Source organism: Dipteris shenzhenensis, chromosome 29 (assembly GCF_047967505.1).
Source record: "Dipteris shenzhenensis isolate YYH24624 ecotype China chromosome 29, Dip_SZ_1.0, whole genome shotgun sequence".
NCBI lineage: Eukaryota > Viridiplantae > Streptophyta > Polypodiopsida > Gleicheniales > Dipteridaceae > Dipteris > Dipteris shenzhenensis.
In genome coordinates, this window is record NC_141624.1 from 46,066,286 (window position 1) to 46,088,958 (window position 22,673).

The 22,673-nt window shown below is 44.3% G+C and overlaps 1 protein-coding gene across 1 annotated transcript in view; it reads right to left on the reverse strand.

The window, feature by feature from the left end:
* Positions 1 to 22,673, reverse strand: part of LOC147882922 (prohibitin-1, mitochondrial-like) — a 41,631-nt gene that overhangs the window by 13,399 nt on the left and 5,559 nt on the right. The window contains exon 2 of the mRNA XM_087400550.1: positions 8,749 to 8,865. Coding sequence (XP_087256676.1) covers positions 8,749 to 8,865 — 117 coding nt within the window. The remainder of the gene's footprint in view (positions 1 to 8,748; positions 8,866 to 22,673) is intronic.

Here is a 22,673-nt window from a genome sequence, read left to right on the forward strand (position 1 = left end):
TGGGCAGAACTAGGGGCTGGACCCAGCCTTTAAGTGTGGGCCAAAGGCCCTAGAAAAGAGGGCCCCAAAGGGGCATTTATAGGCAGACCAGGTCAGGGCCTGGTCGGCCTGTTTGGGTCGGCCATAGGCAGCCTGACTGGTCGGTTTTTTGCCAGCCCGTTAGGGCCTATAAAAGCAGAGGCTCTTGGCCTCATTCTACATCCAACTATCCAGCAAGTTCAGAAGCAGACAGGAGCAGCCAAAAGCCACTCCCTTGGGCCTCACACTGGGGGTGAAGGAGAGTGGAAGGTGCGCTGCAGGCTGAGTTCCCTAGAGGCTGGACCTTGGCTGTCTTCTAGGGCAGCAAGGTGTTGTGATCATCATATCAACCGGACCAGCAGAGCCTCAGCAGACTGGAGCAGCAGATCAGTACCTATAGGGCCTACATCCAGGAGGTGTATAGGAGGCTGAAGAGCTGCAGACAAGCTGAGTTAGGGCTGCACACCTAGGCTGACATCCAGGGCAGCAAGGTGTAGAGATCAAGTCTGGACAGAAAGTCTACAGACACTCGACAAGGAGCACACGGGCTCGAGTCTAGAGATAGCCAGCAGATAGGAGAAGTACCTTGTGGTAAGATCAGAGGACCACACCATTAATGGGACTCAAGATCTATCTCTTTTGTATTGTGTCCATAGTTTTGCACGGAAATATATTATTTTGGTGGTTTCTCTATCTGGCTGGTTCATTGTCTATTGATGAGTCTGCACATCTATTTTATGCACATAAGTTAAGAAGTTTGTGATTCCACATCCCACACCACACTGTGTGAGCTCCTGGGCATTACTATCAGTCTTTCGCTGTGCGTACCCTCTGTTGGGTAATTTCTAACAACAAAATCCTCAAGAAAGTGGGAGTTCAAAGAGAGGGTTACAAGAGTAGACAAAGGTACACACAAGGGGACAAACGAAGGTAGAGACGAATTTGGCAAGGAAGGAGCGGCTGCATCTTGCTCCATCTCGAACTTGAGAGAGTACACACACACACACACACTTTTGTTGGGGGGTAAATCCATGTCTATTTATATTACAAGAGACGGTCCCCAAAGTGGAGACAGCAATGACAATATCAAAATATTTCATTGTATGACAAGTAAACAATCTAAACATTTGTGTGAGTCTTCAGCTGAGGACTTTTTGCATGAAGAGTTACACTCTACCAAGTATGGTTTTATTCCCCCCACACATATTACACACAATATTGCCAATGCCTATCCACGGGGGGGTTGAATATGCCAAGTATACTGAGCAAGATGGATATTGGTACAGACTTTGATACTGTACAATGGGATTCCATTGCACAGACTATGAAATCTCTTGGGTTTGGGGGAAAAATGCACCATGTTATTTACTGGTTGTATCATGATCGTAAAGCTACTGGAATTCTCGTAGGTGATATTACAGATCACTGACTCTTTGTTGTTCGCTGCGGCAAGGCTGTCCTCTCAGTGCATTGTGGTCATCTCTTTTCCTGCGGCAATTAGATAGTATGCATTGGGACAGCATTATAAGCCCCTATGGTATTTATTGTCAAACATGCTCCATGATTTTTAACCAGACCTCGTCTTGAGATTCTTGACCACCTCATAAGATTGAGTTCACCAATTGAATGATAGTGTTTGCCATGCATACCATTAGCTGATATGACGGTTGCATCTTTGTGTAAGGTTTTGCTGCCTCCCCCTTGGGCTTCTCGTCATGCCACTCGCATCTGGTCTATAATACACACCTCTCGATGGTGGCTGAAAAGATTGCAACACATTTGGGCTTCAAAACTCTCTTCAACAAAAGCTCTTCTTATAGCAAATTATGCTTGGGGTTCTTCTATTTGGACAAATCATAGCTCGTCATCATATTGCTCTAATCAGTTGCCATCGATGTCTATCCTCGCGGGAGTCTAAGCCTCATCTGTTTTGGCATTGCCCAGAATCTCATGATTTCTTGCTTTTGCTACAGCAATAGCTTCACGCTAGGTTCCCCAGCTCTTGCTTGGGCAAGTGTTTGGTTTCCATCCTGTGGGGTAGGGATATGATCATTTTTTCTATTGGGTCCCCATCATTGGTCACAAGGGATACTATGGAAAGACCACAACCATCGGCCAAGTCTTTGATGATCCCTCCCTGGCTAAATATTAGTTCTTCCAAGCATCTATACGACAATCTGGGATGTAGATTATCATGCCTTCTTATCATATAATGACATCTTCACACGTTTGCAGCTGGTTGTCCCTTCATTGTTCTTATAATAGAATGACAAATGGTTTTCACACACAAAAAAAGTGTATATGTGTGCGTACTGTAGGCCATCTCCTGGTGGTTCTAGTGATGTCCTATAGGCCATGGTATGTGCCTTGTAGGCATAAATATAGGCACTTGTAGTGTTAGTGCCTTTTAGGCCACATAGGACACTTAGTCCTATGTGACACCTAGGACACTTAGTCCTAGGTCTAGGTACTTGTACCTTGTACTCCTTTTTTCATTTATCCTGGTTGATGTGACGGCTAAGACTTGTGCGACTCTTTACTACCTGCACTCTCTCTTTCATTCGATCCTTCAGTGGTATCAGAGCTGAGGTTGACTCACCTTCCTGTCCCTGTACATTCCCGTACCAGCTGCCCATACACATGTCGTACCTACGATCCGTACACCTACCGTACATTTCCGTACATGTGTCGATGTACAACAGTACCTGCATCGCCGTACATCTTTCGTACAAGCGTACGGAAGGTCTAGTAACTGGTTCGTACAGTCTCCGTACTTGCGTCGTACATTGGATTCACGTACATGTATCCGTACTTTTGCCGTACATTCTGCTCCGTACACTATACTGTACAATCACGTATCTGCGTCGCTGTACATCCGTACAAATCTGTACCTGCACTACGTACTTGCCCGTACAAGGTAACTCTGTACCTAATCCGTACAATTGTACATTCACCGTACACTAGACCTGCACCGTACGTTTTTACAACTGCATCGTACATGTTCAGTACAAAACAACTGTCCGTACAGCTTGTGTGGACTCTCTCAAAATTTGAGGTTTTTGAGGATCTTTGTTGTCCTTAACTTGCTTTTATTGTTTGAAGGTTTATCAAACTTTTCAACAGTTTGGAAAGCCTATATTTTGAGGTCTATACTTTGGAACAGGTGCACTTTTGCAGTCATTTTGTGGACAGCAAGTCCTAATTCTGCAGTTGCAAGCCTTGAGGTTTTTTTTTTTTTGGGATTTTGTCTGCAATTTCTCTTTTGATTGCAATACATTGGGACAAATTCGAGAACATTGAGTCACATTTGTAGGACATTGAGTCTGATTTTCAGACATTGAGTCTTTTCTGCAGAACATTGAGTCGGCTTTTCAGACATTGAATCTTTTCTGCAAGACATTGAGTCAGATTCGCATACATTGGGTCACATTTGCAATATTTCAGCAAAATTTGGGGCTTTTCTGCATTTGCCCTCTGTTTGGCCTATTTGCCCTCATTAAATTTGGGGCTTGCCAGATTTGCTGTTTTTGCAGTGAACGTTGCCTAACACAATCACATTTGGGTCAGATATGCATTTGCCCTTTGTTTTGGGTTGGAAATTTGCAGATATTTGCTGTCATTTTTGGACAGCCAGCTTTTTGCAGTGATAGCCTTGAGGCTTTTGAGTTTTCAGGTCTCTTTCAGGGTATCACATTTGCTATGGCTGGGAACAATCAAGATCTATTTGGCATTCTTCGTGAAGATGATAAGTTGGATGGCACCAACTATCCAATGTGGTCTTATCTCATGAAACATATTCTTGTTGCAAAGCATTTGTGGAATATTGTTTCTAGGGTTGATCTGAGGCTAGCCAATGCTACAGTGGTTGCCTCTACTGCTGGTCCCTCTGCAGGGGGTACTCCTCCTGATGCCTCATCTTCGAGCACTCCTGCTACTACTCTTCCAACTCAGGAACAGTCAAGATGGGATGCAAGAGATGCAAATGCACATTCATGCATTGCTTTATCATGCAAGAGAATCATTATTCCACACATCCGGTCTTGCAGGACAGCAAAGGATGCTTGGGATAAATTGGCTTCTCCCTATCAGATTCGCAATAAAGCACGCGTTGCATATTTGAGAAGGCAATTACAGGAAGTCAGCATGAATGAAGGTGACTCTATGGATGCATACCTGACAAAGGTCAAGGACCTCATGGAACAACTTGCCAACATTGATGAGGTGGTGCCAAATTCACAGCTTGTCAGTACCACATTGAATGGACTGCCAGATACATATCAAGGGTTTGCTACAACCCTTCGATTAGTGGCCATGGGTAATCCAGACCACTATTCTTTTGATCAGCTAGTTACTTTGCTTTTGCAGGAAGAGCAAAGTCGAGCTAATAGACGAGCCATTATTCCTGATCATGCATTTGCTTCACAGCAGACAGGAAGAGGCAAGGCTTCCAAGCCTATGGGAAAGCCTAAATCTGCGCATAGCAGCTGTAATTCCTCCCATGCATCTAAAAATACAGCAGGTAAGTCAAAGAAGTAAAGATGCAACTATTGTCACAAGCCTAGACATGACATTTCAGAATGCAAGAAGCGCATTGCTTCGGAGAAAAAGAAAGCAGGATTGACAGTTAATGCCTCACATGCTATTGAATCCCATGAGCCAGCAGATGCTTCACATGCACATGCTCTTCAGGATGATTGGGCATGGGCTGTCCATTGCTCATTTGATCCCTCCAAAGGTAATGTATTCTTTACTGCTAATGATGCTCAGTCCTGGTACTTTGATAGTGGTGCTTCCAAGCATGTCACATCTTGCAAACAGTTGTTTCATTCTTTAGATGATGCACCTCGAGGGGGGACTGTCACATGTGCTAATAATGCTTCATATGCTGTAAAAGGAATTGGAGATGTGCAGCTCACATCCATTTCAAGCCATCCTGTCACTCTGACAAATGTTCTTTTTGTGCCTGGAATTGAAGTCAACTTGATTTCAATTTCAGCAATTGCTACTTCAGGTTTCAGAGTGATTTTTGATGGCTACAGATGCCTAGTTTATGACCTTCGTGATGACAATGTCATAGTTCTCCTTGGCACTTTGCAAAAGGGGCTTTATCACCTTGATCACCACTCAGTTGCACTTTCTATTGAAGCATTTGCAATTTCAGATTCACAGCTTGCTGAAACTCATCTTTGGCATGAGAGAATGGGTCATCTCAATTATAGAGCTCTTGCAAAGCTACATTCACAGCAGATGGCAAATGATGTACCTCAAACTCACACAATTTCCAAACATGTGTGTGAGGGTTGTCTTTTGGGTAAGATGCATCGGTTTCCTTTTCAAAAGAATTGTCCAAAACTCTCACAAAGGAGATTGCAGCTAGTGCACAGTCTCTGTGGCTCAATGAGGACAAATGCCATTGGAGGGTACAAATATTTCATGACTCTCATTGATGATTTCACAAGATATTGCTGGATATATCCTTTAAAAGCCAAATCTGAAGTTTTCTCATGCTTTCAGAGGCGGCTGAATATGGTTGAGAATGAATCAGGATGCAAGCTTGTCACCCTCAACACACATAGGGGGGGAGAGTATATGTCAAAGGAGTTTGATGCATTTCTGTCTTCACGGGGCATTATTCACTCATGTACTACTCCTTACACTCCTCAGCAAAATCCTGTTTCTAAAATGAAAAACAGGTCCACAATGGAGATGGCTAGATGCATGCTTAAGGCCAAGTCTTTGCCCAATAAATTTTGGCTTGATGCAGTGATGTGTGCCAACTATGTGCTGAATAGATCACCTACACGGTCATTGAAGACTGTTACATCTTATGAAGCAGGGAAAGGCAGGAAGCCTTCACTTTCACACATGAGAGTTTTTGGGTCTCTTGCATACGTTCATGTACCATCTCAGCTGAGACATAAGCTTGATGACAAGGCAATCAAATGCATATTTATTGGTTACAGCCAGGAAAGCAGAGGGTATCGGTTATACCAACCAAATACTGGGAAGATTATTGTCAGTAGAGATGTCATCTTTGCTGAACATTCAGCTTCTCCTCTTGTGGACTGCAAAGCTAAGCCAGATGTTGACATGTTTGATGCCTTTGAATTTTGGTTACCTCTGCCATCCTCAGAAGAGGACTTGGCCAGCAACATGAGCCTCCTGCAGGCCCTCCACCAAGCAATAATCAGACACTACCTCATGCTGATTTGCAAGTTTCTCTTCCGGCACAAAATGATCCCAGTATTCATGATGCGGTCATTGAAGAAAGAGCTGTCAATAGACAGCAAAGGCAAGTTCCCCAATGGCTTCTTGATACATTGAGGGACAACAAACAAGATCAGCCTTTTGCTGCCCGGACAAGATCAAGGAATAGACAGCATGGTCACTTTCTTGAGTTTGCACTCCTTGCTACAGCTTGCAATGAAGAGCCTCTGTGCCATAAAGATGCTTTTGACAGCAAAGAGTGCATGGATGCAATGAGGGCTGAGTTACATTCCATTGCTAAAAATGACACATGGGAATTAGTAGATCTCCCTCCCGCGGCAAGCATGCCATTGGAACCCGGTGGGTCTACAAGGGTCTACAAATTAAGAAAGAAATCTGATGGCAGCATAGATCAATACAAAGCCCGTCTTATTGCAAAAGGGTATGCCCAACAACAAGGCATTGACTTTGAGGAGACATTTGCTCCCACATCCAAGATTACTACCATTAGATGTGTCATTGCCATTGCAGCCCATCATCATTGGCAAGTGCACCAACTTGACATCACGCTGCTGTTCTTCATGGGGATCTACAGGAATAAGTATATGTCACACAACCTCCTGGCTTTGAGGTTGTTAATTCTGAAAATAAGGTATGCCGGCTTAGAAAAGCCCTTTATGGTTTGAAGCAGGCACCTAGGGCATGGTATGCCAAAATTCATGCACTTCCTATCCCTTGGTTTTCAGAATAGCCCCACAGAACCCACTCTTTATGTCCGCGAGAGTGGATCTGATTTTTTAGTGCTGATTTTATATGTGGATGATATGCTCATCACAGGCCCAGATACTCAGCTAATTGCAGCTTTCAAAGCTGATTTGCAGCAAGTTTTTTAAATGTCAGACATGGGACAGCTCCACTATTATTTGGGCATTCAGTTTGCTCATGTTGAGGGGGGTATCATGATTCATGATGTCTCAGTCCAAGTATATTGGACAGCTCCTTGATCGTTTTCAGTTTGAGGATTGCAAGCCAATCTCTACTCCAGTGGACCCTGGCTTCAAATTCTCAGCTAATGATGGGAGCCCACCATGTGATATCACTCTTTATCAACAAGCTGTTGGATGCCTTATTTATTTGTCACACCAGACATGACTTCCAGTATGCAGTATCTCAGCTCAGTAGATTCATGCACATGCCCAGTTCACAGCATTGGCAGGCAGTGAAGAGAGTCTTCAAATATCTCAGAGGCACTCAAGATTTAGCCCTCTTCTATGGTGATCAGGGTTCACTTACCATGCATGCTTACACGAATAGTAACTGGGCAGGATGTTCCGACACCAGAGTGTACAGGGCAACTTTCACCGCTACAGTAGAGAGTGTTTGGCTTCGACAGTTACTTACAGATCTTGGTATTCGCCAGACATCCTCCACTATTGTCTACACTGACAGCCAGAGTGCTTTGGCCATTGCGCGTAACCCAATGTTTCATGCGCGTACCAAGCATATTGAAGTTCAATTATGTTCGGGAGCGGTTGTCAACAAGAGACATCGAGTTGTCCTATCTTCCCACAGAGGACAACATAGCAAATATGTTTACAAAGGCACTTGCTCGTCCCAAGTTCGAAGTCTTCCGACAGGCTTTACACTTGGTTCCCTTTGTTACATGCTCTGACATCCCTTGTACATTCATAGGTGGCTATATCCTTTTGGATGAACATGTGCCACCATAACCAGAAAATACCACGTATTCTGAGACGTTTCCAGAATACTTCAGCCCATCCCATGGAGGGGGGTTTGTAGGCCATCTCCTGGTGGTTCTAGTGATGCCCTATAGGCCATGGTATGTGCCTCGTAGGCATAAATATAGGCACTTGTAGTGTTAGTGCCCTTAAGGCCACATAGGACACTTAGTCCTATGTGACACCAAGGACACTTAGTCCTAGGTCTAGGTACTTGTACCTTGTACTCCTTTTTTCATTTATCCTAGTTGACGTGACGGCTAAGACTTGTGCGACTCTTTACTACCTGCACTCTCTTTCATTCGATCCTTCACGTACATGCACGAGTATGTGCGTCTGTGCATATGTGTGCACGCGTGCGTGTATATATATATATATATATATAGAGAGAGAGAGAGAGAGGTGTGTATACATCCACATATGTATAGAGGCACATAACAAACAAATACAAGTGTGTGTATGGGGAGGGGAGGATCATTTGCATGCATGTGGACACACATACGTATACGTAAATGCATAACTACACCAATTCATGCAAAAACAAAAAGCAAACACAAATGCTTCTTTATGATGATAATATGATCAAACTTATATAAGTAAACCTGTATGCATAAACAATAAGATAGCAATAAAGCCTCCTCTAGAAAATAATACACAACCTGGAAATATTTGACACAAGCAACAACATGCCAATTTGATTTTTCCACTAATTTCAACCATATCCATAAATTTTGAAAGCCAATCCTTTGTTGACAATGTGGCATAAACATGTATAATAAGTTACCATCTGCAAATCCCGGCTTCCTGAAGTACTTTCAACAACATGAGGTCTTGCTCTAACATCGAAAATGATTGGCCTATCAAACCAAGGGATCATCAAATGAGTTCCTTCAGGATAAACCTGCACACAAATTTAGAAATGCAAAATGAGCAAGCCTGTAAAATATGTATGGTCTGCACTTGGCTTTGTACTCATCAACTGACCAACTCAAAAAGAGAAAACACCATAATCTAATGCTCACATGAAATTCGTCCTTCTATAAATGCGCACTAATCGTACAGAAAGAAAATCACTACTTCCAAATATGGATCCCATCTCAAGATGTGACATCTTGAAGCTTGGTGCAGAGTTGTGCAGCCTTTTATTAAATAATACAGTCCAAGAGATGAAGAAAGTCGAATACTCTTCTTTTCCTTCAAGAATCTATTACATTAGCTTGCTAGTAAGTCATATTGAGGTGTCTTTTGGGCATCGAAGAAAACACAAATGCCTTTCAGCTCATTTAACAAATATGAACATCAATTGTATGCAGTTTGCTTCATCATCTGGAGTTTTCATTATATGCTGCAGATTCTCCACAAACAACAACATTAGCAACATGCATTCAACACATTCCTTCCAGCCACAGCATTACTGTTGTTTAAATTTTTGTCTGCTTTTCAAAGTCCTCCATGTAAAAATGAAAACTTATCTTCTATGCCATTGTACTGAAAAATAAACGTCATTGTCAACGTTGTTGCAACCGATACATAATCTCGGTGTATTTTCTTACTAAAGTGGTATGGCTGTTGAGCCAAAATTTGCAGATAACTTCAGTCTTGTGTTGCACCATGAGTGTAACATGTCACTAAAGAGGTTTGAGAGTTTATGAGTGGCGTGTCATGGTCTTGGGGTTTTGCCAACTATGGCAGCTGGATAGTGGTAAAAACATAATGGTACATACGTAGCGTTGTCTTCTATATCTCCACCACCCATCAATATAGTGGCTCTTTGAGGAGGCAAAAAAGGATGCTTATATACTTCAGGTAGTGTAGCAGACAATTAGTCAAACATATGGTAGTTAGTCATCGTATGACTGTTGGGACTTTTAGGCCTATTGTCACGGGGACATGAATTTTTGAACCATGACTAACTTTGGCTTAGGGGACTAGCCCAAGGGAAGCGACAACTCCCAGAAGTCCCTAGGAATGGGTTCAATCCCTAGGAGCACCCACTGAGAGGGAAAGAGTGAGGGAGTGGAACAACAGGGAGAGAGTGAGAGAAGGGGAGACACAAAAGATGTGGGTGTGAAGTGTTGAGCCACACCACAAACTCATAGGTTTTATTAGGATTAGGCTTTCACCCTATGACTGTCTTAAGACAATCATAGGTGTCATATCTTTAATAAAAGGGTGGCAATGTGCCTTTACCCCAACAACCTCCCACCTAAAGGCCAATGTGCCTAAAGGGGAGAAAAGAATAAAAATTACAGCAATATACAGTTACTATATACAAGACCATAAAATAAGAATGGTCTCATCCTAATCCCATGATGTGGCGGCAATGTGCAAACCGCTCTGTAGGCAAGCTCTTAGTGAGCAAATCTGCAGGATTATCATCAGTATGCACCTTCACAAGCTCAAGTCGCTTGTCTTCCAGTATCTCCCTGATGAAATGGTATTTCACATCTATGTGCTTGGTCTTTTGATGAAAGACCGGATTCTTTGCCAACATGATAGCACTCTGACTATCACAATGCAAAACTGGCATATCTCCTGTAATGCCCAAATCTCCCACCAGCTGAGTAAGCCATATTGCTTCCTTGCAAGCCTCAGTGGCTGCAACATATTCAGCTTCAGTGGTTGACAGTGCAATGCATTTCTGCAACCGAGACACCCATGATATAGCACCTCCTGCAAATGTGAAAATATAACCGGTAGTAGATTTCCGGTTATCTGCATTCCCTGCATAGTCTAAATCTGTAAAACCATGCACCAATGCATCCTGCCTACCATAGCATATGCACAAGTCTTTGGTACCCTTGAGATACCTCAAGACACCTTTCACTGCTTCCCAGTGCCGCTTGCCTGGATTTGCCATATACCTGCTGATGACTCCCACCGCAAAAGCAATATCCGGACGAGTGGCAACCATGGCATACATCAAAGAACCAACTGCAGATGCATACGGAACCTTGGCCATTTCAGCCTTATCATCATCTGATCTGGGGCTGTCCTTACTGCTGAGTTTTAAATGTGGAGGCAACGGGGTACTAATAGACTTCCCCCCCTCCATTTTAAACCTCTGCAGTACTTTGTCAATGTACTCCTTCTGTGACATAAACAAAAGTCCCTTGGACCTGTCACGAGTAATCCGCATGCCAAGAATATGGTTTGCATCACCCAAGTCTTTCATGTCAAAAGACTTATGCAGTTGTTTCTTCAAAGCACTAATCTCCTGCTGAGATTTACTGGCAATCAGCATGTCATCCACATACAGAATGACTAGCATCAAACTGCCATCCTTTGCCCGTTTGGTGTACAAGCAATGATCGGTCTCACACCTATGATACCCTTGGGACTGCATGAAGGCATCAAACTTCTTGTACCATTCTCTTGGCGCCTGCTTGAGTCCATACAAGCTCCTCTTGAGCTTACACACAAGCTGCTCTTTCCCTTTAACAGCATATCCCTCTGGCTGACTCATATAGATCTCATCATGAAGATCTCCGTGAAGAAAAGCAGTCTTCACATCCATCTGACATAAATCCATGTCCTCATGAGCAACAAGAGCTAACACTGCTCTCAAAGTAGTCATCTTGACTACAGGGGAAAAGATCTCATCAAAGTCAATGCCCTTCTCCTGCTTAAATCCCTTGGCAACCAATCTGGCCTTATATCTCGGTAAAGCATTTGAATCCACTTTGACTTTGTAAACCCACTTGCATGGCAAAACCTTTCTGCCTGCAGGTAGCTGCACCAAGTCCCATGTATCATTTTGAAGTAGGGAGTCCATTTCAGATTGCATGGCTTTCTCCCACTTCCTTTTCTCTGTTCTTCCCATAGCTTCCTTGAAGCTGGAAGGCTCACCACAATCTGTCAGCATGATAAAATCAGCCACATTATTGGCTCCTGGAACAAACCTGTCAGGAGGCCGTTGTACACGGATGCTCCTCCTAACAAAATGTTCCGGATTAGGCTGCTGTCTAGCCTGTTCGTCATGCATGACGGGTGGCTGTACCACCATATTTGGCTGTTCTACAGCCCCATTTGCTGGCATATCCAGTGGTGCATCATTGGCAAAATTGTCTGGCTGATTTTCAGCCTGTATACCCTCTTGAACAGGGTTATCTACAGCAGCCTGCTACTGCATATAAATGGGCATTCTTTGCTGTCCGACATCATCATAAATAACCCTCCTGTATTCCACAGGTTGCACGGGTTCTTTGTGTACACTATCCTCTTTAAAGATGACATCATTGCTGCGTATAATCTTCCATTTAACGGGATCCCATAACCTGTACCCCATTTCACCTTCGTCACCATAACCCATAAAGATGCATCTGGAAGACTTTGGCTCCAGTTTGGTGCGCAGTTCTTTGCGTATATGAGCAAAGCACTCGCAGCCAAACACACGTAAGTGCTTATATGAAGGTGGCTTGCCAGACCACACCTCCTCTGGCACTTTCAACTCCAAAGCCTTGTTCGGCGACCTGTTAATTATGTGAACTGCTGTTTGCACGGCTTCTGCCCAAAAGCCATGGGGCAATGCAGCATAAGACAACATACATCGAAACTTCTCCTGAATAGTTCGATTCATCCGCTCACTCACACCATTTTGAGATGCATTATGAGGGGCTGTGAGTTCCTGTTTAATGCCCTTAGCTTCGCAAAACTGTATAAAAGCATGTGACACATACTCACCCCCATTATCGGATCTGAGGCATTTCAGCCTGCGACCTGTCCGATTCTCAACCTGAGCGACAAACTTCTTGAAAGCATCTAAGGCATCGCTTTTATGCTTCAAGAAATAGACCCACACTTTGCGTGTGGCATCATCAATAAAAGTAATGAAATACTTTGCACCCCCTAGTGATAGCTGTGGCATCTCACACAAATCAGTGTGCACTAGATCAAGCGGTGCTCTATTTTGGGGAGTTCTCCTCTTATGAGGAGTCATAGAATGCTTGCCAAATATGCAATGATCACAAGTAGGCAAATCTGAAAATGAAAGAGACGGCAGATAACCCAAACGTGACAGTTCTTTCTTTAGCAGAAGTACATTCAAACACTGTTCTGCCCATAATGCATAATTGTGTGCCCCTTCCAATTTCTTTATGTTCAGAATTGATGATTCACTTCCCCCTGATGCCATATCAGATAAGGAAAGTACCTAACTCCCTGTAAGTCAAAAAATGACTAAATAAAATTCTGATTTCTCAGAAAAACCTGCTCTATCAAGAGCCAGGAGCACTCACAATAGTGCTGTTTTTACTGTTTAAAAAAAAATCTGCAGCAAAACAGAAAATTTTCCCTCCAGTTACTGTACCTTCTGACACACTGTACCGTGCTCAAATAGGCATAAAACAGTAATTTCAGAATGCTGCAGCTGTTCCACAAGTGCTTTATCAGTGCATCATCAGCTGACGAAGCACAAAACACTGCTGTCAAGCAAAATCTGGGCAAAAGCCCCTTGATTTGACACCTGTACCAAGTGAAAAACACCTCAACACTGAGGTAGCATACAAAATACAGCGCTCTCCTGGCACTTTCACCTGACAATGTAATGCATAAACGGCCCTGTGTACACAATAACAACACAGATCGCAACGTACAAACACTGAAGAGAAAATCTTTTGAGCACTGTCAACGATGGACAGTTAGGGACCGAGTAAACTCGATGCGCCCTGGCCAAGCGTGGCTCAACTGAGATTTTTCAAGGTGTCGTACACAGAATGTGACCTGCAAAAATGTCACTGAATACACTGCGGAAACAAGACCAATGTGGGCACCCTGGCTCCACACTGCCTCAAGGCATACACTGCATAAACTTCCAGGCAAAAGCCCTTTGAAAATGTCACCCAAAAGCTGAGATTTGCACTCAACAAAAGCATAAAAGCCCTCTGCAAAATCAAGGCATTTGACCTTCCCGAAACAAGATAACTATGCAACCACCACACACTCTGGTACTAGTCACCTCAAGCACGAGGGACAAGAGGGTACTTGCGGTACCTTCAACACACAGTTGTGAGAACTGAACAACCGGGAATGTGAAGCAGAGTGCTCTCTCTTTTTCTTCTTCCCAAAAAAAAAATGCCTGCTGTACCTGCTGTACCCGCTGTACTTGCTGTACCTGCGCAGGGTACAAATCCAAAGAAAAAACAAACGATCTGGTCCTCCCTGACGCAGCCTCCTCCCTGACGCAGTGACCGTACGGCGGCGTCCGTACAGTACGGCCGCCTATACGGTGTCCGTACGGCGGTACGGACGGCCGTACCTGACCGTACGACGGCTGTACGGTGCGCAGTTATGGCTGCGCACGCGTAGCTAGCAGCAGCTAGCTGCTGCTGCGGCTAAGGCTGCCCCGCTATGCCTGCGCGCTGCCCTGCACGCGTCGCCTGCGCGACTGCCCGCGCGCGCTTTCGCACGCTGCCCTGCTCTACCCGCGTGCGTTGCCGGCGCGCTGCCCAGCTCTACCCGCACACGCTGCCTTGTGCGCTGCTCAATGCAGAGCTCGCTGCTGCCGCTGCTAAGGGCACGAGGCCCGAGGGGAGAGGAAGGGATAGAGGGAGGGGTAGGCAGAAGTGGAGAGGGAGAGATGAAGGCTCTGATACCAGTTGAGAGGGAAAGAGTGAGGGAGTGGAACAACGGGGAGAGAGTGAGAGAAGGGGAGACACAAAAGATGTGGGTGTGAAGTGTTGAGCCACACCACAAACTCATAGGTTTTATTAGGATTAGGCTTTCACCCTATGACTGTCTTAAGACAGTCATAGGTGTCATATCTTTAATAAAAGGGTGGCAATGTGCCTTTACCCCAACACCCACTAGGCCTAAAAGCTAGGGGCAAGGCAAGGTTTAGAGGGGTCATAAAGTTGGGCCCAAGGAAACCCAATGTCGTCATTGGTTTTAGGGATTAGGCCTTTAATGAGACTTTAATGAGGAGCCAAGTGGCAATCCCCCTCATGCAAGTCTACCCACCTCTTCCTCTCCTTCCAAGGCTAAGGTACGGGATTCCTTTTTTTTGCGTTCATCTTCTTGCTTCCTTCACGCATTCGGAGGTGAAGGGTAGGAGCTGTTGCAGTACAAGGCAGCTGTACAGAATTTGCTGCACACTACCCGAGATAGATTTCTGACAGTACAGGCTGTATCGATCAACTAGCACGCATCCCAAGGTGTGGATATTGCGGTATGGCTGTTTTTTTGCTGTTGTGCAGGCCAATTTGTTGCTGGTACGGACGATTCTGCTGGCTGTAGGGCTGTTTCTTGCTACTGGCACCATCCCGATACATATTCAAAACTGATGTGCGCCTTGCTCAGCTCCTCTCTCCTGCCCGTGATCATCCTATTCTCTTTCTCTCTCTGATTCCAGCCCATATTCTCTCTCCCTTCCCATATCCAAGCTGCCAATTCCTCCTGCTGCCTCTTGCTTGCTGGATCTCCTACCCCTGGAGGTGTTCTGGATTGGATTGGAGCACCTTGGAGCTGATTTGGGACCATTTGGAACTAGTTTGAGTTCTCTTGTCACTCTTCCTTTCATTTCTGATTGCATTTGGTCATTTTGGAAGCTTGTTGTTGCTCCTCTGCTGTTGGAAGTCCCCTCTTGAACATTCAGGTTGTGAATAGACACCCAGTTAACAGGGGGTGTACCCAAATGGGTGTTCGAGGGGCAATGTGTGGATTTTCTTCCTATATTGAGGTCACTTGTTCAGCTTGAGATCTGTGTTGATGCATTGTCGCCCTGAGAGGCTGGTAAGTGGATTGTGGGATTGCCAAACCCTTAGAGCAAGTTGGATGTCTTGTGGAATGCTTGGACAGCTTTACAGTTGGTCATAGACAATGGTGAATGCCTTACCCTTGCCCTGGCACTTGGGTACTAGCGTGTGCACCAGGATTGAATGCACATTGTAGCCGAGGCTTGGATTTGACAAGGGAATAGCTTGAAGCACAGTGCAAGGGTGAGCCCTTGTTGTATGAACAATTTCCATTCCTAAAGATATAAATAATACCGGAAGGGACGCCAAGTGTTTGGGGCCAGTGTAGTGTCTTGTATTATGTTTCATTGAGCAAGGGCACTCTAGCCTCCATCCTGTTTATTTCTAAATGTTTTTCAATGGTAGTTAATTAATGGAAGTGGCTGGAAATGATGCGATGTGGCTGTAATCAGTGTGGTGCTAAGATGGTTACAGTTTACTGCCCTTTAGTTTACCGAAGGCCGGTTGCAGTGGTTCCTTTGCATACCCTAGTCCTAGACTAGGACTATTATCTTTACTTGTACTTTCACATTCACTTCTGCAATAGACTTCCTGTTCGTGTGCTGTTATTAACCTTTGGTTTTGCCTGCTCCAACGAGGTATGTCCGCAATCTGGGTGGGGCCAATCTGCAGCCCTAGCCCTGGTCGGCTGAGGTGGCAGGGCATAAAGCCCTATATCAAGAGCCCAAGGGGCAGGGCAGTTTTCAGTGTTGGAGCTTCTGGAACCTCAGTCTGGCTGCACATTTAGCAGCAAGGAGGTCCAGGGACACTCACAACAATCTGTCTATCAAGGCAAAAAGGAGGACAGGAATCAGGGAGACTTGTGCCTCACCATTGGATGAAACGGAAGCAGCAAGGAGGTCAAGGATCAAGGTGCAAACACCTCTAATCATGGATTACTTTTGCACTCTTCAGCCAAGGTCTTCCCAATAGGATTGGGTAGGCATGCCGTTCCATAGCAATCACAATGAAACTAACTGTATAATAGATGCTACCTATAGAAATGACTACATCTTGCAACATACCTTTGGGGTCATCTAGTCGTTGATCTGCCATGTGCACTTGGAAAGGGGTCATTGTTTGCTTGGGTGTAGCCATTTTTTGTGAGGTTCAGGGAATTTTTTGTATACAGGTATCTTGCATGACCCAGACTTATGCATTGCTCAACGGAATTCGGCAAACTTTATCTTCAAGTTAAAGTACACATTCCAAACTTGAACATGAGAACAAAAAATCATGGAATAAGAATTTGGAAAGAGACCATTAAAACATTACAAGTGCTATGTTGCATGTGAAGCATGCATCCTGAAGACTATAGGATATAACAATTTATTCAAAAACATCCAAATTTTGCTATGTACATACATGCAACCACGTAATCATTCAAAAGTACAATACTTGAGCTTCCCCTCAACCCAAGGACACACCTAAATGAGAACATTAGGCATGTATTAACGGGCCTTCAATGTTGTGCTAAAGTGATGCACACCCATTTGAGGGCACGCTCCATAACTTTTTTTTGATTTGTTGAAAACCAAAACAGATTGAAAATTTAGAATCCAAACTTGTGGGACTACTACATGGTTGTATTAAAACATTGATAGTTAGTTGTTGATATTGGTATCTAGATTTACCCTTAAATGGAAGAAGCCAAAAATGTGAAATTTGAACAGGTGCAAAGATCTTTTAATAAATCCAACACTATTTACAATTTTGAATTGTTTCTTTTTCCATGCACTTACTCGCTATATGGCCCATAAGCATGCCAAAGGTCATTGCATTTCATAATACATGGCATCAAACCCGATAACGTGCCCTTTGGCCTATTTGTGTTTTGAATTATTTTAGGCCACATTACACTTGTTTGGGATATCCAATTCTGCTGACGTGTATCACTGGAAGGGGAAAACTTGACAGCTGAAAATTTTGCTACTCCCACGAATTTTAAATTTTCACCTCCCGCCCATCGAATCTTGGAATATTAAGTACTTGCAACCTGCCCACGCCCTACCTGTACGCACCTAGATTTGACCTTGTGCAGACTTTGGTTTGGCATTCTGGACTGATCGTGGCCATGGCGTCAATGGTAACATGCAGCTCACCATGACTTGCAAGAGAAACAAACAGAGGTTGTGAGACAAGAAAGCTGAAAAGCCTGGTCAAGGCACAAGGAACTGCCTTTGTCTCATAGGCCCGTGAGGCCTCCTACAGACGTTAATACATCTCTCTCTCTCTCTCTCTCTCTCTCTCTCTCTCTACAAGGGAAAGTAGGCGGTAGTACAGGACGGACGACTCCTTACCTGCCCTCGTCGGGCACCCGCCCACCCTCCCACTTAGGGGTGCAGGGTCTATGAGACTCGAGAAACCATGACCTTGTCTTGTACCATTTGGAACTGCAATGGTACCTTATGGTCAAAACCAGGCAACTTCTCGGAGTCCTACATAGAATGAGACATAGTTTTCTACACAAAGACACACTAGAGTCCAGAGCCCTCACTACCTGAAACCGGCCTTCAATAAATTAAAGGGCAATAGAACTAACAAGTAACTAGCCAACACTGTACAATTCAGCAAAAGTATAGCTAGTAGACTGGGAGCTAGAGTGCCCCTGCACCAAGACAAAGACACAGATTGGCCCCAAATCTTGGCGCCCGTTTCGGTATTTCTTTAATTAAGTGAGAGGCCTAGAATTCCAGGCTACACAAAGGATACATTCTTTCTTGCATCTGGGGCATTCCACATCCCATTAGGATCCACATACCCTGCATAGCCTTTTCTATTCACTGCTCTCACCACTCCTGGAATAGGTCTCCATCCCTAATTCAAGAAGCTTGCACACAGCCCATAACTGTTACTAGTAACCACCCTTGGCCACACAATTTTCCATAGCTGTCACTAGTGCCCAAAAAGCTAACTATCTTCTCAAAGCATAAAAAGAAAGCATACAGGAGCTTTCTCCACTGTCCAGGACTGCCATGACCAATAGTCTCACTCTATGGGTCGCACATATCCTAATACATCAACTTGTTTCCCATAAGAGAACTGGCATCACAACAAACAAACAAGCTGAAGGGCACAAGGATTTGGATCTCCGAGGAACTCACCTTAACTCAGCTCAAACAGAGGAGTATCAAGCTCACCAAAATGAAGGATGCACGTAAAGCTGGAAAATGGACTGTATATCGAGATCGAACAACATTAATTAGGGATTTCAAATCTAAACCTAAAGACTCTCAATCCTAAACTAATGTTATGAAGGCCACTTCTATTAGTTTTATAGTCTTAGTATGTATCGGTGTGATATAACAATCGAGCTCATGCCATGTGCACTCCTCGACCCTCTGGACTATCCAAATGTGGTAAGTCTTTTTGACATTTTGTACTTTGTCCCATAGACCCATCAGGTATCCTGCCGACGTTAATATGACTCTCTCTCTCTCTCTCTCTCTCTCTCTCTCTCTCTCTCTCTCTCTCTCTCTCTCAGTGTCGCCTAGCTCCTGCAACAGGTCTCGCAACAACAGGGGGATCGTCGTCCAACCCAACCTCAGACTGAGCTGAGCCCCTAGCTCAGTCTGGGGCGTTAGCTTCAACAAAGGATCCCAGATTGCACAGGTCTTTCCCAGCATGGAATTCCCGAAAACGAAGCTCTTTCCATCGACTCTAGCTAACAAGAAGCCATCCTACACTGTGTCAACACCTTCACCTTATGCCTTGACTTTTCACAGATTTCAAAGCAAGCTTGATCCACATGAGCGGACCTACTTCCTACAACACGAACTCAGAGATTCAAAGCTCCGCATTGCTTGCCTGGAGAAGACAGTTTCAGAAATGAAGAATGAAGGCAGATAGGAGGTAATCCAAGAAGTCCTACAGCAATGCAATACTGCAACTCCTACACCACAGCTTGTAGCCAAGGTCCAAGAAATGGTCACAACTTAGCTCAAATCCATGGGACATGAAATTACAGCAACAATACATAACAAGATCGACAAATGTGATGTTTATACAGAGGGAAGAGAGCAGCAAGCCATAGCAAGCAACAATAAGATTTTACGTATTGGGGATTGCAAGATAGTTGCCTTAGCTATTTTGAAATGGAAGAGGAAGAGGAATGCATTGATGAGGAAAAGATTATCCAACTCAAGAAGGCAGTGCCGCAAATCGGTTGGGATTAAAATAACATAAGTCTTATCACTTGAAAGGGAAACCAAGCACAGATTTATTTCAAAGAAAGGATTTTAAGAACCAAGATCCTTAGACAAACCAACAAGCTCAAGGGTACTTGGATTTGGATATCTGAAGAGCTCACTCCGACCCAACTCAAACAAAGGGCAAATGAACTTATCGAAGTGAAAGAAGCAAAAAAAGAAGTAAATGGGCTGTTTATCGAGACAGGCAAGCACTCATAAGAGATTTCAAACCTAAACCACAAAGACTCTTAGTCTTAAACTGATGTTATTCAGACCACCTTTAATATAGTACTTGAATGTAGTTATGCTATAATAATTCGGGGGGCTGAGCTGCTATACTCCCCCATAGACTCTCAATCTCTAACTGATGTTGATGATTTTGGTGTGCATTTTGTCCCATAGACCCGTGAGGTCTCCTGTGAATGTTAATATATCTTTCTTCTTTCTTCTCTCTCTCTCTCTCTCTCTCTCTCTCTCTCTCTCTCTCTCTCTCTCTCTATATATATATATATATGTACATGTACATATACATATATGTGTGTGTGTGTGTGTCACTTCAACCACTTAGCACAACTAAAAACAAACTTCAACAACAACGAAGGGAAGGCTAGAATGCCCCTGCTCAATGAAAACAGTACACAATGCACCCACTAGCCCTGAAGGCCTTGGCGCCCCTTACGGTATTTATTTATTGCTTTTGAATGTAAATGCTTTACTCCAGGGGCTCACCCCTGCACTGTTTCTCTCTGCAAGTCCTCCAACTGTCTTCAAGGCATCTAATCCAAGTGCACCGCTAGAAATCCAACTGGCAAGGCATGCTCAAGCATCCACTTCTGATCTGACCCAACTGAGAGGCATTCGGGCATCCATACCACTAGCAAACTGAGCTCAAGGCAGCCTCAAGGCTTTCACATGCATCCACATTGTCCTTAGGCCTTCCACAAGAACACCTTTGCCTCTGGGTGCTTGCTAGAACCTGTAGAAGTCCTAAAAGGACTGCAAACAACACACATGCACTGCAAAAAGCTCCAAAGCAAGAAAGAACAATGAAAAACAGAACCATGAACCAATTCCAGCAGTCTGTGGCAGAGGGGCAAGCTCCTTCCTGGCACCTATCCTCTGTCCAGGCTCCTCGCAAGGTGCAAGTGGCTTCCAACAATCAGGATAAGAGAGAAATGAAGATAGAGAGTGGAGGGTGAGCAAAAAAGAGCTATAGAGGATCTCGAGCTTGCAGATCTACGAAGTCCTAACCCCCATACCAAGGACAACGTTGGTTGTCCTTGGGCCAAACTTTTAGACCCCTCTTTAAAGCCTTTGCCTTGCCCCTAGGACCTAGTTGTGCACCTGGACTTTGGCCCTAGGAAGTTCTAGGAAGTGTGTGCTTCCTCTAGCCAGTTCCTCACGGCCAAACCATTACTACACGTACCCATGGTTAACCCTAGGTTAAGCGTGGGTTGAGTTACAAAGATTCTTTACTTATTTTTTTCATGCCCGTGACATACCCTCCTTTTAAAACAGCAAACTACCCAAGTTGCTACTGAAAAATTACAGTGAAAGTAAAGTAATGCAAATAGGGAAAAATAGCCCATACCAAAAGATACATCATCTGTAAGATACAACATGCAATGATAATATGGGCTAGGAGAGCTCGAGAGTCCATCCATACATCAATGCACCCTCTATCTTGAGTATCGCAAACACCCATCATGGAGACTTCACTGCAAAAATACTGTAAGCAAGCAGCATCTCAGGTGAGACAATCGGTGTCACCAAGCGATCTTCAAATACACGAGGAGTCTACATTAAGGTAGTGGAGGTGCTACCCTCCTCTCGAGCACCAGGCAATGCTCCAGATCTCTGCTTTGCTGAACTTGTAAGAGCGTGCACTACAGTAGGCTCAAGCTGAAACGCCTCCAGGTAGAGCTGCAAAATCTAAGGTGACTCTGCTAGATCACACTCCTCCATCCACTTCGCATCCTAAGGATGGTTCCTGAACTTCACCAAGTAGTGACGGGAAACTCTACCTTTGACTATTCTTTCCATGTGTGCCAAAATATGTTCCGGAACCAAGATTTCATCCTATTCTTCAACCTCGAGCTGATCCTCATGAAGCAAGTTAGCAGGCGCATCGCCTTGGAAAGGCTTCAATAAACTCACATGAAAGGCATTGTGTTACGTGTATCGTCCAAGTGGTAGGTAGCTTCAGCCTGTAAGCTACATCATTAATGCGTTGAAAAACCTGAAAAGAACTATAGTACCTCATCTTCAGCTTTGTGTACACTTTGGTCTTGCCTTTCATCTTCCTGAGTCGTGCTTTCTGAAAACGCAGCAGCACCCAATCGCCCTCTTTCAAGAGTAACTCGCAGCGATGCTTATCTGCTGCCCATTTTTGCTTCTCTTGGCTTTTCTGGAGGGCTGTTTTCACCTTCTGGTAAGCAACATCCAAACTTTCCACAAATCTGTGCGCTTCGAAAATCTTCTCTTTCGTATGCAAAATGGGAGGTAGCGTCCATTCTCCTGCCACAATTTCAAAGGGGGCTTTCCTTGTGGATGAGTGTACAATGTTGTTGTAGGCAAACTCAACAAGTGGCAGAAATTGCTCCCATTTCGATTGCTAATCCGAAACATAGCACTGGAGAAGATCAAGGGCAGTGGAGTTGGCTTCTTCGGACTGCCCATCAGATTCAGGATGAAAAGAGGATGAGAAATTCAGTGTGGTACCCATATTCTCAAAGATACTTCTCCAAAAAAGACTTGTCATCTGCGGGTCTTGATCACTAAAAATTGAT